General features: G+C 41.8%; 1 protein-coding gene across 1 annotated transcript in view; it reads left to right on the forward strand.

Annotated features, from left to right (window-relative positions):
• Nucleotides 1-5,721: 5,721 nt before the first annotated feature.
• The window catches only part of LOC142663873 (alpha-2-macroglobulin-like), a 37,322-nt gene continuing 23,811 nt past the window's right edge, over nucleotides 5,722-19,232 (forward strand). The window contains exons 1-8 of the mRNA XM_075842707.1: nucleotides 5,722-5,789; nucleotides 7,455-7,638; nucleotides 12,295-12,525; nucleotides 13,178-13,235; nucleotides 13,491-13,633; nucleotides 14,847-14,996; nucleotides 16,045-16,215; nucleotides 18,901-19,000. Of these exons, the coding sequence (XP_075698822.1) occupies nucleotides 5,722-5,789; nucleotides 7,455-7,638; nucleotides 12,295-12,525; nucleotides 13,178-13,235; nucleotides 13,491-13,633; nucleotides 14,847-14,996; nucleotides 16,045-16,215; nucleotides 18,901-19,000 (1,105 nt within the window). The remainder of the gene's footprint in view (nucleotides 5,790-7,454; nucleotides 7,639-12,294; nucleotides 12,526-13,177; nucleotides 13,236-13,490; nucleotides 13,634-14,846; nucleotides 14,997-16,044; nucleotides 16,216-18,900; nucleotides 19,001-19,232) is intronic.

A 19,232-nucleotide genomic window follows, 5' to 3' on the forward strand; every position in this document is an offset into this window, starting at 1 on the left:
CCCCTATAGAAAACTTATGATTGATTTAGTTCTGCGCCTGAATTCAGGGCATCTGATCCTTGCTGTTATTTTTTTTATATCTTTTTTTTAAATTGAAAACAATCTAGATAGATTGGATGGATGGATATGCGATATAGATAAATATGTGAGATCGATACATAGTATTTTGCCTGGACGGTTTTAGTGGGGAATCCCGAGGATATGCATCAGGACCAAACTAAAACCACCAAGTATTATTTAGGGGTTATTGTTTTGGAATTATGTGAGTTTCTTAAGAAAGGATAATTTAGATACCACGTAGTATTTGGGCTCTATTTGTTGGCATTAGACCAGCTTAAAATGCAGACTAAAGTTATCAAGTGGCAACATATGAGATTGATAAATATGAGATACACAAATGGATGAATAGATAGATATATGATCGAGAGATGGATAGATACAGTGGTCCATACCGCCCGGCTCAGCACATTCGTTTTTTAAAGATTCTTAAAAAAATAAATATTTATGTGCTGGGGCGGGCGGCACGGGCCCACTCATGCCCGTTTTTTTGGCCTGGTTCCCTGGATAACTACCACATTCAATTGTGTCGGCATCCTCAGGATGCAGCTACAATTGATCACTATGGCGGAGCAGGAAGCTTTCAGCTATTTAGGCCACGTGAGGCCTGCAGCCTAGAAGACGCTGGGACAGGATCCCTGTGCAGGCCGGCGCGATGACGTCACTTGATCGTGCTGGCCTACGCAAGGGTCTTGTCCCTGCATCTCAAAAGGCTGCAGGCCTGAGGTGTCTGTGAGACTCTGCAGCTCTGTTTGTCATGGGAACAGGGCTAAGTAAATGTTCATTTTATGTTTTTTTTTAGGAGTGCATCATCTACACGGGTGTGTGTGGCACTATGTACAAGTGGGGGTGTGACACTGTCTGTCTACCATGGGCGGCGTGGTACTATCTACAAGTGGGTGGTGTGGCACTATGTAGAGCGGGCTGTGTGTGGCACAATGTAGAGGGGGCTGTGTGTGGCACAATGTAGAGGGGGCTGTGTGTGGCACAATGTAGAGGGGGCTGTGTGTGGCACTATGTAGAGGGGGCTGTGTGTGGCACTATGTAGAGCGGACTGTGTGTGGCACTATGTAGAGGAAGCTGTGTGTGGCACTATGTAGAGGGGGCTGTGTGTGGCACTATGTAAAGGGGTCTGTGTGTGGCACTATGTAGAGGGGGCCGTGTGTGACACTATGTAGAGGGGGCCATCTGTGGCATTATGTAGAGGGAGCCGTGTGTTGCTCTATGTAGAGGGGCAGTGTGTGACACTATGTAGAGGGGGCCGTCTGTGGCATTATGTAGAGGGGGCCGTGTATGACACTATGTAGAGGGGGCCGTGTGTGGCACGATGTAGAGGGGGCCGTGTGTGGCACTATGTAGAGGGGGCAGTGTGTGGCACTATGTAGAGGGGGCCGTCTGTGGCATTATGTAGAGGGGGCCGTGTGTGGCACGATGTAGAGGGGGCCGTGTGTGGCACTATGTAGAGGGGGCAGTGTGTGGCACTTTGTAGACGGGGCCGTGTGTGGCACTATGTAGAGGGGGCTGTGTGTAGCACTTTTTACAAGGGGGACTGTGTGGGACACTCTACGCGGGAGGGGTAGCTGATCTACACCCCAGGGCCCCTTCCTATTTTATAAGATCCCATTAATCTAGATCTACCATAGCTCTATATTAAAGGGATCTAAAAAAATAGGGAGGTAGGGGGATTACATGGCTGTAACATAATAAGAGGCCATACTCACCCCTCCCCTATACACCTTAAAAGTCAGCAAAAATAAATGGAAAAAAGTCCTTCCTGTCCCAGTGCTTTGCGTTTTAGGTAAAAAAAAAAAAATTCACTATGATTACTATGAAATTGCATAATAAAGTGAAAACAAATGTTATAATATCGGCGCTTAACGGTGTGTTATAACTTTCGTAACCCTGTTACTAAAGGTTAATAAGAGTTTACTGGTGGCCTAGCTGTAATTTTACATTGCACACAGAACTGATAAATGTCCATTGTTAGGAAGGTGGGTGGTCCCAGTCAAAAGTTTGCTACTGGGCCCATTCTTTCCTAGTTACGCCCCTGGATATGTAGATAGGTAGGTAGATGCCAGGGATTTTGAGCTCTATATAAGGACCTCTGACTGCAATAGCATACCTCCCAACCATCCCGGATTCAGCGGGACAGTCTCGGATTCCTGGCGGTATCCCACTGTCCTGGGCGGCCGGTGGTATGTCCCGGTGTGAACTGTATCTGCATCCTCAAGATGGGCAACATGGGCACTGTCTGTGGCAATCTATTTGGGCACTGGCACTTTATATGTAACGTGATGTGGCTCTATCTGCAGTGGGCATTGTGCCACTTTGTGGGCACTGTGGTATTATGTGGGCCCTGGCACTATCTATGTGGGCACTGTGGCACTATCTACAGGAACATTGCGGCACTATCTGCATGGGCACTCCAGTGTTTTCAGGGGGTTGGGACAGAAAACCCTGACAAATTAAATCCATCAGTTTTTTTTATTTTTTTAAAGGCCATGAAAAATGATGGCAAACGGATGACAGACGGACAGGAAATGGATGAAAATTTGGAGACACACTGATGCAAAACTGCCATGAAAACAGGCCTCATGCACACGACCGTATTTATGCGGCCTCAATTTATTTGCATTTTTGTGGATAAATTGTGGGCCCATCTTTTTCTATGGTCCCATGCATATAACCGTGCGTTAAACGAGTCGATGTGGGGGCCACAAATCTAGACCGTAAAACTAATTTTACGGTCCAGATTTGCAGATCCACCAATGCTGGTGACTAGTTGTGGACCGTAAGTCCGGATGACACACGAATTCACAACAAGGTTGTTGTTTTTTTAGTCCGACGGACCGCAACGGACCCGTGGTTTTGCGGACCGTAAAACCAATATGGTCATGTGCAAGAGGCTTGACAGCTGATCAGTTTTTAGTGGCCATTTTTTTTTTCACAGTCGTGTGAATGTAGCTCACATATTTATTTTATTATGGTGCATTATACTGCATGGTGGAAGCTATGGGGGCATTATACTGTATGGGGCAGCTATGGGGAATTATACTGTATGGGGGAATTTGTGTTGGCTTTATACTGTATGGGCGCAACTTTGGGGAATTATACTGTGTGGGGGCAGCTATTTGGCATTATAATGTATGGGGGAATTTGCGTGGGCCTTATACTGTATTGGGGCATCTGTGGGGTCATTATAATGTATAGGGGCATCTATGGGGCATTATACTGTAAGGGGGCAGCTATGGGGCATTATACTGTGTGGGGGCAGCTATGGGGCATTATACTGTGTGGGGGCAACTATTTGACATTATACTATGTTGGGGGCTCTATGGGGTTACTCTATGGGGATACTGTGGGGAGAAAAACAATTTGCTGCGCTACGGTTTTCCCTCTTTGCGATACTTGAAAGTTGGGAGGAATGCAACAATTTTTTTTTAGATAAAAATCCCAGTATTCGAATCCTCTGCGTAAAAGGGAATAAACAAAAGATTAAAAAAAAAAAAAATCACTTTATGTACCGAGCATCCTCCAGTAAGAGGTCTTGCCAAAAGTGTCACAACTGCCTCAGGCCAAACGTGTCCTACTTGAGAGGAGGAAATCAATAATTATTAATTAAGTTGGTGCTTCCCTATAACACCTTTGCCAAAAAAGTGAACACACCTCACATTATGTACCTCAATTTCATAAAGAACAGGATTCTTATCTTCTCTATGGAGGTCATCATCATCTCTAGACCTAAGTGTCCAACAAATATAACCATGACCGGAGATCGACCATGTTGTTGTGCTGCTATTTAGGGTAAATGGGGAAGGACACTTGTAATGCCAATAATTGGGTATCAATACGATATTTTATATTTAGCTCTGACCCAGGAGTGGACTGACCATTTGGGTATTAGGGTAGTGCCCAGGTGCTTAAAGTCCACAATCCATTAGTCAGTTACGGTATACAACAAAAATAACTAAATGCAAAATATATGTGCTCCTCCAATGCAATTTATTAACGGAAACCATGTGTATCATGGCTCTACTAGATGGTAAGGAACCTATGACCTTTAATACCTGGGAGTCCACCACTGCTTTTACCCCCATTGCAACACTGAACAACTTAGGGGTGTGCAACCTGTGTGGTGGCACAGTGCACATTATTCGCCACTGCTGTGGGGGGGGGGGGGCACAACTGGCCTTCGTGTCCTGAGCACCCACAGCTTGCACCCCATCCAACACAAGCTGCCCAAACCTATGTTAAGGCAACTGCACAGGATAAAGATGCACTCCCTAGTAGAGACGAGTAAGCCGATTCTACACTAATCAAATTCGGTCAATTTCCCAAAGTTTCGGTTTTGTCAATTTAAAACTTTTGGGGTTCACAAACTCGGCATGAACCTAACTTGGACACAGTCCTAGAAGACATCAGAGAGTCAGACACGAGGTTTTAGGCCAATCAGGGCATTTTCGATTCACTGCAAATTTATTTGGACCAAATCAAATCCGACTGTGGATTCTACTGCATCTGACCAAAGCAAATTTTGGGAAAATTGCTCATCTCCGTTCCCTAGTTTATTTTGCTGAGCATTGTTATATGGGCACTCTATGAATATCTAATTTGGGCACCACATGCTACATCATAAGGAGAGGCGTCCATAGAATTGATTTCACAGGGCACCTGGCAACCTAAGGCCAGCACCAGTTACACCTGGGCAGATACCTGGACCTACTGGGTTATGGTCATCCTAGCAATTTGGCGAAACATTCTCTATGATAAGCTAAAGGTGGAGTAGACAGAGGTTGTCTTGATGAGAAACCCCTTTTAAAAGGATTTTCTGACCGCTAAAAATAATGCCACTGTGCCACAAATGTCTAACAATAGCAAAATGTAACATACCCACCATTTAATATCCACGGAATACCTGCACCACCTGGTCCCTCGGCAGCAATCACTGGCTGCAGTGGTGATGTCATGTACAGCAAGTTAACACTATGGCCAGTCATTGGCTGCAAAACTCATGTGTCCGTGTAGGTCCTGTCCTTTCAAGATCGGAATAAATCTCTGTGCAAATGTTCCTTAGGATTTTATAGCCGGAATGGGTGAAGTAGCGAAGTCTGCCCAGTAAAAAAAAACTTAGCCTGACTGATCTATTATGGGATCCATTAGCAAGTGAATAAAAAATACTCCGTCATGTCCATCATGGGTCTAGTAAGAATAGAATCCTTGGTGCTAGTGTGAACAGAGCCCTAGATTCGGAGTACATTGCCTTTAGCTGAATCCACTGTAAACAGCCAAAATGATTGCTCAGGAACTTGGGTTGTTGGATGGACTTTTGTATAATTATGTCCCTTTTGCGTAAGCAAATCTTTTGCTTTATTTTTAATTTTTTTTGGACAAATGCCTTTTTTCTTAAGCCGGCATTTTGTTGACACTTAAACAATAATCAAATACTTGAAGTGGTTTTCAATAGATTTGGCTTTGGGCTCTTGGTTATGAATAGCACGCTATTGATAAGGACATCTCTGTATGGACAAGGCTCCTTTTGTATTTCCATGATTTCAATTTAAAGTACAAGAAAAAAACAAGGAAGTTTGCAACTTTTTCCAGGTGCATATAAACTGGTGGAGTACAATGAGTTGAAGCAGTTGAGAACTCTACCAGTCTGGCGGCATGTACCTTAAGGAGCAAATCCTGAGCCTGACTCTTCTGTGCTTCATCGCTGGAGGGAGATCAGAGCCGTAAGTCAGGAGATACTTTAATATTGTAATAGAGGACCACCTAGGGGGGTCTAGGGTTGTCTAGGTTTTGTAGAACCACGACCTACCGCTTCGGAGCATCCGTTGCTGATTTTGCCAGATTTGACCTAGAGAATGGGGCTATTCTTCATGTCCATATGACAGAACCCAATAGATCCCATTATATATCTGTCAGTCCCATAGACTTTGAATAGAGTGGCAGCACGTATGCTTCATTGTAACTGCTCCTTGCCACGGTTGTCCTCAATCTAGTGTTTGGTGGTGGTCCCAATTGTCTCAATTTGTTGTTCATTTGTCTTATAAATCCAGTATATCATTAAAACAAGCATAAAAGACAATTATGTTGCCAAACTAGACAAGACTTGTGCATCAGAAGAGCTGCACCCCATGAACAACTGGGGGGCGCCTCACGAAGCACTGATCTAGACACCATAGGGAATGGCCATACATAAAATTAGGATTGACCACAATGCGGCCAATCAATGGTTCTTTGAATTGTTTTTACAAATGATCCGACCATCAACATGCCAGACTGAATCGGCAGATCAGGGACATGGTTTTAAAAAAAAATGTGGGAAAAGAAACAGTGCTTGCACATCGGTCGTAACTGGTTGATCATGCCATATACACATAGTTTCAGCCAACGACTGCCTGAAAAAATACATCATGATTGGTCACTTTATTGGAATTAGGGGCCAACGCAAACGATCTTTCTCATAAAAATTTGAAATGACGATCAGCCGAATAGTCAAATCGGTCATTTCGGACGACTTTCACCTTTAGTGTATAGTCCGCTTAAAGGGAATGTGTCGCTAGGAAAAAAAATTTTTTTTTTTTTTAAGTTAAACAGTTATTATATACATGATTAGACATTGTTCTAATTTTTTTAATTTTTTCACGAGTCAGGAATATTATAAATTAGATTCTACTTTATAACATTTCCCTGTGCTGGTCACTAGAGGGAGCAATTCCCAAAATTGCAGCATTGGCATGTGGTAAAGCAACCACATTGCTTTATGCTGCAAAATTTGAGAAGACACACTCGCTCTAGTGAGCTCACAGAATCCCCCCTCCTTTATCCTGGCTAGTGCCAGGAGAAAGGAGGGGATTGAATGTTCAAACCTCCTACACTGTGTGCCGCCATTTTTTGAGCGAACACACAGTGTAGTAGGCTTACATACAGTGGTAATCACACACTAAAACACGTACATACACAGAAATAACTTACCTGCTCCTGCCGCCGTTCCCACACAGATGGCGTACAGCATAGTGAATGGAACGGCTCCCGTTCGCATTTTATATGGGGCTGTATGTGCCGTATTCCATCTCTGTATGTGTCGTTAATCGACATATACAGAGATGAAAAAAAAAATGGCAGCCCCATAGAGAAGAAAAAGTTAAAAAAAAAAAAAAAACAGTAAAACACAAACACACAAATAAATAACATTTCTTTTAATAAAACACTAAAAGCAAATTAATATAAACATTTTTTTTTCGCGACACCCGTCCTTTAAGACTCATTGGGTACGCCATGCTTTATGTGAGATAATGAAACCTGTAATTGCAAGACTAAGGGTGAGTAGATACAAATGATGCCGTTTATCTCCTTCTCCAAACTACTTCACGTTCCTTGCTGTTTCTCCATAGACAATATGCCTTCTCCATCCCTGTTCTGCTGAGGAGTGGGGAGATGGTCAGAGGATGTTTAGAGGTCAAGCGCCACTCAGAAGAGGTCTACATAGATATCATTCTTGATGTTGGTGGAGAGAATCACACAATCTTCAGCGAGCTGGTTCCAGCGGAGAACACCTTCATGTGTATGGAATTACAGGTGGGTGTGAAAGAAATTCCAATACACCGCCATTGAGTATACAATATCTGCGACTTGACCTACTGAGAAAGTCCAGAATTGGAACTATTGTCAACATGGGTAAGAACGAAATACAGTGAAACTTCTCAGAAACACCTCCTCTTTGGTCCAGACCAGATGTACTGTGACAGACTTTCAGTTCCATCATATATATTATGCATACTGCCGATCTTCTTTGAGAGGACCACTTCACTAGAAGACCATTTTTCAATGCACATTTGGGTGGTCGTAGTGGATATTCCCTTAATAAGGCCCTATGCACATGGCCGTAGAATTCGTCCGGAATTACGGACCATAATTACGGACCCATTCATTTCCGTGGCCCACACACACCGTCCCGTATATTTATGGGAAGGTGTCCGTGCCGTAGAAAGCTTCCGTAAAAAATAGGACATGTCCTATTTTTTTATTTTATGGACCGTGCTCCCAAACTTTATAATGGGAGCACAGCCCGCAAATATGAACGACTCTCCGCGGCCGCTCGTAGACGGCCGTGTCCATAATCACGGACCATGATTATGGGCATGGTCATGTGCACGGAGCCTAACTCTTTTGGAGAAAAGCTCAACTTCTCTCCTGGTTGAACTTCATGGACATATCATATTAACCATATTATGTAACCTTACATGATAATATCCCTTAACCCCTAACAATCACATAAAAATGTCACTTACTTTTTTTATTGTCGATTTATTTTTATAATTTGCGTCTCAAGTAAATATACCTGGCGCATAACTCAGGTGCTTTACGTGCATTTTAACCCCTTGTTTTGTTTTAAGAATCAGTAAAATATTTTACTCTGTGTTCCAGCAGTCATCATTTTTATATTTTTCTTCAGTGTAAGACCTTGTATTTATTCTGGAAAAACAACATCAATTTTGCTACAAGTTTTTATTTATTTTTAAGGAGTTTTACCGTTCAGCGTATAGAATATATTAACTTTGTTCTACCTGTCGTTATAATTCTGACAATACCAAATTGATATCGTTTTTGCTATGTTTTACTACTTTTGAACAATAAAAATACTTTTTTTTTACCAAATTATTTTATTTGTGTTGCCGGATTTCGTTTTTATTCAGTCAACAAAACTTGAGATGTTTTTTGCGAGATGACTTTTCATTGTTACCATTTTGAGGTACATACGACTTTTTAATTACCTTTTGTTCCTGTTTTTGGGAGAAAAGTTGAACACAGCGAAGCTATTTTGGCATTGTTTTCAAGTTTTTTTTTCTTTGTTTACTGTACAGGATAAATAACATATTCATTTTATAGTATAGGCTGTTATGAATGCGGTGATACCACTTGACCGTGGCATTTAAGGAGTTAAACGGCTGGGTCATGAAGCAAAAAAAATAAAAAATAGCACATATGGGAGTCAATCAGAGAGCAAATATGCTTCTTGATTGATAAAGGAGGTGATAAGATGAAAAAAAAAAGTATGTTACCCCTCTCCTGGAAGCCATACAGGGAAAGGAGGAGGATCACAGAACTCCCTCCTCTCCCTGCATGTTGCCCCATCCCCCACTGGTCACATAGGCTGAAGTGGCAGCTACAAATACAGTATAATCAGCTCCCACTTTAACCTGGCATGACAACTAGAGCCGCGATCCAATTTTATTGGCTTTAAAACAAGACTGAAATGGCAGCTCTTGCCACATTGTAGCCAGAGCTCAAGCCTTTAAAGCAAGAGTATCCCTCTTTATGCACACTGCCCTGAACTGTGCTCCGGATAAACTGTTATGCCCTCCACCTGCAGCCCGATTACAGCTCGGGGTCAACTGTTAGATGATTGCAGAAAATAAAAAAATCTGTGCGTCATCTTTATCTGTCAAGTTGTCAAAAAATTCAACCATTTCATAAGATAGGCATTTTAAACATACTTTTTTCTCGGTCATGCAAGTTGCATGACCAAGAAAATTATGTTTAATTCCCTTGGCGTACCAATCACAGGTGCCACTAAGGCTGTGCTCGGCACTGTACGCTGCAAACCCCACTGTGTTCTGAGTGACGGCTCTAGCCGTCACCTGATTGGCCACTGGAGCTGTTACTCAAAGCAGAGAGTGGCACTTGTGACAGCCACATTGGATGCAATCAAACGTCGGTTTCTCAGTCATGCACTTTGAGAATTTAATTTAAAAGGTGCCCCTCCCACCCCATATTAACGTCAGCAGTTTTGGGGCCTGAAAACTGCTTATAGGTTCTCTTTAAAACATTATGCTGGAGCTTAACACTTAAAAGGGGTTTCTAGTACCTGGACACCCCTCTCCACCCTCCTTGTAGCTGTTCATGAGAACTTGATTCAACAGCAGCTGTATATCTCCCTATTCAGTGAGCTCCCCCTAGTGGTGGCTGCTGGCACACTGAATTGTTTAAAGTAACTTTATGGGGGGAATTTATTAATTTCACTGGCCCCATCAAACAAATAATAAAAAAAAAGTGAAACTCATCTATTCTATAGATTCATTACACACAGAGTGATCTATTTCCAGCATTTTTTTCTTTTAATGTTAATGATTATAGGAACAGTTATTAAAAACCCAAAATTTAGTGTCTTATTATAATTATGAATAATATAAATATGAATATTATATAAGCCCAATTTCAAAATTGGCCTACTGAAAAGTATGTCCAGTATCTGCCCTAAATACTTGGTCGGGGCTCGTTTTGCATAAATTACTGCATCAATGCGGCGTGGCATGGAAGCGATCAGCGCTGAGATGGTATGGAAGCCCAGAAGAGTGGAGGCTGTTAGAACCGCAAAAGGAGGTCCATCATCATATTAACACCCATGGTTTTGGAATAGGATGTCCAACAAGCTCATTAAGGTATGATGCTCAGGGGTTCACATACTTTTGGCCAGATAGTGTACTTCTGTGGGATAATTTAGAATAGCTTTCTTAGGTCTTATGAGTCCAGTGGGAGGTCCTACTCAGTGATTGACAGCCTTCCCTGTGTGGGTGTGTATACAGATAGCTGTCAATCACTCAGTAGGACCCGCCCACTAGACTCATAAGCCCAGAGAAAGCAGGAATTGACCTCCTTAAATTATAAAGTATTTTAATAATGACCCATACAGCTATATATCAATCTGCTCAGCTCTTCCTGCTCTAGAACTCGCTGGCGGCACATAGGACACCATGCTCAACGTGACCGGTTCATATATTGGTGCTCTGTGAATAACAAATGGTACAAATAAAATAATGCATATTATGAAGAGGGGACCACACCTCTACAATGCGGTTTATTGGCATTGCCATAGAACTATTTTCCTATTCTTACCGAGCTTCCTGTTGGCATTGCACCTTCTTTATTGTGGATATGATATTGATATTTTTCTTTTACTCTGCCATGTAGTTGGATTCCAATGGTTCATTTAGAGGAGAACTTGATCTTACATTGTTGCAGCTTGAACAGTTACATTATGGTGCGTCGCTTGTGCTAGTAATAACTGTAATTGCAGAGGATTCAGGTACGTAGAACGTTTGCATGGGCCCTGGCACTATATTTGCTTTTCTTGTCTGGAGGGAATGGTGTAGGTATAGGAACATGTTGATCCAGCGGTCGTAATTGCCAACTTTCGAGAAGGGACATCATAGAGATTTTTAAAAGGGTCAGACTTGCAAAATTGTTTCCCTTATGCCCCGCCCATTTATATAGACCACTCCCCTAAATAAAAGCATTTAGATCACAAATAGTGCATATGACCCCTTTTCTCACACCCCAAATTTAATGCGCCCCCAGACCCTCTAAATAGATGCATACTACAGACACGAACCCCCCAAACAAAGCGAGACCCCAGACCAGACTCCAAGAAGTAATAGTTTTTTTTTCCCTGCAATATCCACTGCGGAAAACAGCGCGTTAAAAAAAAAGCTTATACTTACCCGTAGCCATGGCGACACATCCCTCTGACATACTGCAGCCCGGCCTCCTGGGAAGACGTTTCATCCCATGTGACCACTGCAGCAGTCACGCGTTGCAGTTTTTGCGTCCTAATCTCCATTTTTCTTCTGCCAAAATGACATCTGCTATTTGTTGCGACTTTTAACTCCGCCTTGAATTTTGTGGGGAAAACCCGCAACAGAAAACCAGAGATTCCGCCATATAAATTGACATGCTGCGGATTAAAAAACCGAAACCGCAAATCAAGATAAAATAGCGCGGAATTACTTTTTTTCTGCATTTTCGCCAAAATAAAAATCTATATTAATTAAAAGATAATGTATTATGTACCAAAAAGTGGTAACTACATAAAATACAACTCGTCCCGCAAAAAACAAAGTCTCATACAACTATGTCGTGCAAAAAATAAAAAAATTATGAGCGTCGTGATGCAAAGAGGGAAATATAAAGGAATTGTTCTGTCCTCAAGGCCAAAATTGTCTTAAGGGGTTAAGACAAGGGCTCCTAACCTGTTGTTGTTGTTGTTGTTGTTGTTGTTGTTGTTGTTGTTGTTGTTGTTGTTGTTGTTAAACTCCCAAGGGGTCCACAGATAAATATCATAGGGTTCGTTAACTTGGATGTTAAAAATAATTTAAAAAAAAAATGTCACCAGTTTTGATGGGTCTTAACAAAGTTCTTGTAGTTTTTCAAATTGTTCCTTCACTTTTTTTCCAGGCCATTTACAAGTATTCTGAACAATGTTATAATTCCAAATTTTTGATTCCTATATATCACAATGGCTACCACTTTACCACACACTTCTTTTCTCGGTCTGGTAGCTTTGTGCAAATAGAGAGGCCTCAAGAGAAGCTACAATGTGGAAAAACGTATACTCTAACAGTCAAGTACATATTTAGTCAATCAGGTCTTCAAGAAGGTGAAACAACCGCAAATTTCACCTACATGGTGAGTATGTAGATAATAGGTCGTTTTTTTAGAGACCTTGGGGATACATAAGCTGCAATTACTAAGGGATATATATCAACTTAACCTTCGCGCTCAGTCTTAATGAGCGTTCACAGGAGACTCGTTCCAGATCATTGCCCCGTGTAAACCGGGCGACGATCAGCTGATGAACGCGCAAACGCTCGTCTATCGGCTGATCTGCTGGTATATGCAGCAGAAAATTTTAACGTTGTCGGCAGCACATCTTCCTGCCGACATGATGGAATTGTATGGGTACGACCAATCATAGTAACAATCGCTCTTCCCCAAACATAGCTTCTTGTGGAAGGAGCAAACGAGTGCCGATCAACCGACTGTCTACCATTCTCGCTCATCGGCTGATTGTATCGTTTATGCAGCATGAAATATTATCGTTGTCGGCAGCACATTTTCTTGTTTAAATGGGCAGGTGTGCTGCCCACACGATGGAAATGTATGGGGACGAGTAATCGTAGTAACGGAGAAAAGTAAGGAGCGCAGTAAAGGAGAAAAAATGCGCCGATCAACGAGCTGTCTCCTTGATCGGCGTTTGTTTACACGGCCCGTGTCGGGCTGTGTAGGAGGACCCTTGATCTTAACAACCCTCGTGGTTTCTCTTATTCTGTCACTGTAGATATTGTCAAGAACAAAGATTGTAGGATTTGGCGAAAATCCAGTAGATCTTACCAACGGTAAGTAGCACCCTAGTTTTGCTTTATAAATACACATCTTGATTCTAGAATTAAAAAGAAAAGCAATAATGTCAAGATGGCTATAAACACAAAAACTAATCGAGAACCCTGGCCAGCTATATCGGTCCAGAGAAGACGTTCCTAGTCTATGCCAAGCCAAGAGTGTTCTCCTATATAGTGTAAACCTTTCACAAACTATTGACCACATAGCCCGAAAAATATAATTTATATATACTGTTTGTTTCCACATTGCAGCTCTTCAGGGTGAATTTTATATCCAACTAGAAATATCTGTGGAATATGTTCCAGTTATTGACGTTGTTGTCTACTACATGTTGAAGAAAGAGGTTGTGACAGACACGATTCGTCTCAATACGGAGACGTGCTTTAAAAATCAGGTAAAGAAAAAAAATCATCAATCACGATCGATGATAATATTTTGACCTATTATGGACCGCTTTCGACACATCCATTCGACACTTTTTATGAAGACAGATGTATGAATGATGTAACGTTGTATACCACAGTTCTACTATTATTGTCTATGAGAAACTCCTGTAGCTAAAATCAGTGGTGTACAAAAAGAAGAGGGGGCCTCTTAGCAAAAATCCAATTGGTGCCCTTTATTGGGGCTGGTTCATGTCAACATAGCTATGATTTATTATAGAGCGAGACCTTTTTAGGGTCACACAGGCCAAAGAAAGTGTTGATAAAGATGCCTCAGATGAGTCGCCCTTTGTTTAGGGTCCCATAGCATTTGTATAGTCTACCCCCTATAGTATGAAGGTTCTTGGTAACAACATGTGATGTTTTTGAAAGGTTCAATCGAGGCACAAACTTTTCTGAACTTTATCTCATTGCCTTTGAATGGGATGCAGTAGCATGCTGCCCGTGACAGAGTATTAATTGATGAGTATACGGCTTGGTGAGGGGAATAACTTAAAAGGAGTTATGTGGGGACCAAAAATTATTATCAATGTAGTCCCTGCAGTATGTGAGTACACGCGCTAATATACATTCCGGAACCCCGTCGCACGGATTCTGAGCTTTTCATAGATTTTTATAGCCCTGCCGGGGGGAACGGAAGTTTAGTTGCAGTCGTCTTTGATGAGTGTACAACTTTTCATTGTGACACCTGGTCAAATCCCAAATAGTCGTATCGTCATCAAAGAAGACTGTGCAACTAGACTTCCGGTTCCCCGGAATCTCAGAATCAGCGCGACAGGGGACCGGAATGTTCATTAGCGGGTGTACTCACATACCACAGTGACTACACTGCTAATAAGTTTTGGTCCCACAAAACCCATTTAATGTCCTCAACTAGTTATTTTCTGTCAGTGTTTCCCAGGTTAGGGGCTCCCAAGAAGACAGTAATATGAAGACGACTTTTACAGTAGGCATTGTAGGGGTTTCCCCATGGTAAAAAGGTTGGGAATTACTAGTCTATGTAATCTCATTACATTTTATGGGCTTAGGCAACAGAGGTTCCATTAAAGACATAGGAGTCTGTGGTTATTGGTCATACTTTTCTGTAAATATGGTGACTTAGAAATTTGGGATCTGGTCACTACAATGAATATTTCGTAATCCGGTTGTTGTTTTTTTCACTAGGTATCTTCAAAATTTTCAAAAGGAAGTGGAATGCCTGGTTCTACTGTCAACTTGGAGATTACAGCAGATCCCCGATCCTTGTGTACAGTGAGAGTCTACGATTCAAGCATTCCAGGTCTACATCAGGACCAGCATTTCACACCTGTAATGGTACTTCCAGCTATTTATCCAAATTGTCAAATTAATTCATAAGTGTAGAAACATCTCTTAAGGTGGACTATTGGAAGGTAATGTTTGCATAGATAAAGCTGATAGGGAGTATTTAGGGCAATGCTCCCTGGGAAAAGGCAAAATAGCTTTCCTGAAGGAAGAAAACTGGCTCTCTAGTGCCACCTATTAGCTACTAACTTGTAAATCAATGTCAAAAGTCCAGAAGATGGACTATTATTCACCCCTGTTCATTGCTCTTAGAATGCACAATTCAGAACCTTTCTCAACAAACAGACAGCTGACTGGCCTGTCATATGTCCCAACATGCACTGTCAAGCAACAGTGCATGTGATTGGTCAAAGTCCCTACTGGACCTCCAGACTTTAGAGCTCTTGCGCATGGCCTATTTACAGAGTCAAGTTGTGCAGATCTTCAACATGGGCCTATAGCCAGTTATGGGGCCACATTGTACCCACACGGAATCCAAGAAAGTGAGAATACAATGCCTCCTGAAGGCTCCATTTGGTAGCACATGGAGTGCCTACAGATTCACAACCCCCTTAAAGGGGTATTCCAAGCGAAAACATTTATCACCTATCGACTGGGACCCCCACTAATCGGGGTAGGGGTCTGACTGCTGGGACACCACCGATCACGTCAAGTTTGACTCTCTTTTAGTGCTATAGACTGTGAATGGAAAGGCAGCACACATGCTCAACCGCCGCTCTATTCAAAGTCCTCTTGCTGCGGTCACCCCTCCCCCACCTGAGAGGGATATGTGATAAATGTTTTAGAATGGAATACCCCTTTAAACATGGACCCTTAGAATCATTCAGAGACAGACAAACTCCTATATAATATTTACTTTAAAAAAACCTGTTCTTCGGGAAGCAAGAAATAGAGGTCATTTGTTTGATTACTACTATTCAGTATAATATATTGTAATATAACATTGATTATAATGAAAGAAAACCGTGTCCGATTCTCTGTGGGGTATAAAATGGTTCTTGGTGATGTAGATGAATGATATTTTTCTTCTTTATTTTAGGTTTATTCAACTCTACAATACAACAGTCTGTATGGGTACAACATCGCAGGATACTATTTAGCTCCACCTGATCCTCCCTGTATTGATATTGATAAACAGATCTTAATAGATGGATTTTTCTATTCACTTTTGGATTTCCAAAATGAGGGAGATGCCGGGAAGCTGTTCAGAGTGAGTATTTGTAATGTATTGGATACTAAAAGATACCTTTGTAATATAAAGCTATAAAATAAGCCAACCTTACCAGCGACACATCGAATATTCACTTTCCTTGTCTAGCATTGAGGTATCTATACTTCTTTTACTTTATCTTTATGCAACCATGTCATTCTTTTCTTTGGATTGGGATGGGGCTTAGGGTCCTCATACACGGCTCAACGTCGGCCGTGTAAATCAGCTCCCATTAACCAGGCAGCTTGTTGATTGGCGCTCGTTTGCTCCTTTCACAAGAAGCTATGATCAGTAATGTACATATAGGGACGAGCGCCCGTTACTACTGTACCATCGCTCGCCCCCATAAATTTCTATCATATCGGCAGCACGTCTCCCTCTTTACAGAAGGAGATGTGCTGCCGACAACAATAATTTTTTCTGCTGCATAAATTATACGATCAGGCGATGAATGACTGAAAATTGGCCCATGTAAAAGGGCCTTTAGGCTCTATTCACATGACGTTTGGGAAAAGCTCCTGGCGTATACACTTATTGTATTCACAGGGCTCTACTCACATGGTGGAGGCCAAAAGAGTGTCCTTGTAGCCCCGTTGGGTTGGTATATGACAGTATACCCTTTTTTTTTTTTTTTCCTGTATTTAATAACTTATATAAATATATTAATGGCAGATACAAAGAATATGCTGAAATCCTGTTCCATGTAAAATCCCCTCAAAACACAAGGGGGCGCTCCGTCCATCTGGAGAAAAAAAGGTTCAATCTGCAGAGGCGACAAGTCTTCTTTACTGTGAGGACTGTGAATCTATGGAATAGCCTACCGCAGGAGACGTCACAGCAGGGACAGGAGATGCTGCAAAAAATGCAAAGTTAATTTCCTAGAATTAAACAATATCAGCTCCTATGTGTAGAAATTTTGTTCCATCCCTTTCCTTTTCACATCCCTTGGTTGAACTTGATGGACCCGTGTCTTTTTTTTTTTCAACCGTACTATGTAACTATGGCAATATATAGTGTCACCACAACCATAGACGGGGGAAATATATTCAACTGTACTGTGCCAAAGTAGCAGTTACACACAATGTCTAAGTAAATACCGCCATACAGTGCACAAAGAATACCGCCATACAGTGCACAAATAATACCGCCATACAGTGCACAAATAATACCGCCATACAGTGCACAAATAATACCGCCATACAGTGCACAAATAATACCGCCAAACAGTGCACAAATAATACCGCCATACAGTGCACAAATAATACCGCCAAACAGTGCACAAATAATACCGCCAAACAGTGCACAAATAATACCGCCAAACAGTGCACAAATAATACAGCCAAACAGTGCACAAATAATACCGCCATACAGTGCCTATAATACCGCCATACAGTGCACAAAAAATACCACCAAACAGTGCACAAATAATACCGCCATAGTCACAAATAATACCGCTATACAGTGCACAAATAATACCGCCATACAGTGCACAAAAAATACCGCCATACAGTGCACAAAAAATACCGCCATACAGTGCACAAAAAATACCGCCATACAGTGCACAAAAAATACCGCCAGACAGTGCACAAAAAATACCGCCAGACAGTGCACAAATAATACCGCCATACAGTGCACATATAATGGCGCCATACAGTGCACATATAATGGCGCCATACAGTGCACATATAATGGCGCCATACAGTGCACATATAATGGCGCCATACAGTGCACATATAATGGCGCCATACAGTGCACATATAATGGCGCCATACAGTGCACATATAATGGCGCCATACAGTGCACATATAATGGCGCCATACAGTGCACATATAATGGCGCCATACAGTGCACATATAATGGCGCCATACAGTGCACATATAATGGCGCCATACAGTGCACATATAATGGCGCCATACAGTGCACATATAATGGCGCCATACAGTGCACATATAATGGCGCCATACAGTGCACATATAATGCCGCCATACAGTGCACAAATAATGCCGCCATACAGTGCCTATAATGCCGCCATACAGTGCCTATAATGCCGCCATACAGTGCCTATAATGCCGCCATACAGTGCCTATAATGCCGCCATACAGTGCCTATAATGCCGCCATACAGTGCCTATAATGCCGCCATACAGTGCCTATAATGCCGCCATACAGTGCTCAAATAATATCGCCATAGAGTACTCAAATAATACCACTTTACAGTGAGCTACAGCTTCATCCAAAAGTAATCTAATGACAGTGCTTTACAATGTCTTAATAATATTGCTATGCAATTAATAATATGTGTGGTAGTCTCAAGCCCCAGTGCCAGGGCATCTGTGGCGACCACCCTTTTCAGCTTGGAGCATACCCATAAGACCAGCCCTGAAAGAAAACTATACAACAAGCAAACAAATTACATTTTTGGATCCTAATAGCTGTAAATAATAGGAATGTATAAATGTTGACCTGAGGTTACAGATTATATGATGGCAGACCCTGTGCCATGTGTATTACTAGGAGGAAATTAGTTGGAAACACTACCACCAACCCAATTCTCTCGGTCATGGTTTTAGGTGGGTTCATGTATTAGGCAGGAATATTCTCAGAGGTGACCCAGTTATGCTGGATGAATGTATTATTATGAAATATTTTCTGTTATGATGGTGACTAGCATTTATATCTCTTTCAGAACGTCGGCCTAAATGTTCTTACAAACACAACATTAAGCAAACCAAATTTGTGTGGCCAGTATTATTATTTTTTCGATGATTCAAATTATTGGAGAGGAGGTAAGAATTTACAAATGACCTATTCATCTCCACAGCATCTAGCAACCATTGAGCAGTTCTGCCTAAACTTCCCAGACATGAGAATTTTTTTACAAAAAGTCATAACTTTCAATATTCGTCTTCCATTATTGAAGTTGTTCAATCTGTTTTCAAAATTAGAGGGTTTGTCCCATCAGGACAACCCATTACGTCTGTCTTGTTGATGAAGATGTAGTAGAGCTGGGTTTGCCAG

The sequence above is a fragment of the Rhinoderma darwinii genome, chromosome 11 (genome assembly GCF_050947455.1).
Source record: "Rhinoderma darwinii isolate aRhiDar2 chromosome 11, aRhiDar2.hap1, whole genome shotgun sequence".
Taxonomy (NCBI): Eukaryota; Metazoa; Chordata; class Amphibia; order Anura; family Rhinodermatidae; genus Rhinoderma; species Rhinoderma darwinii.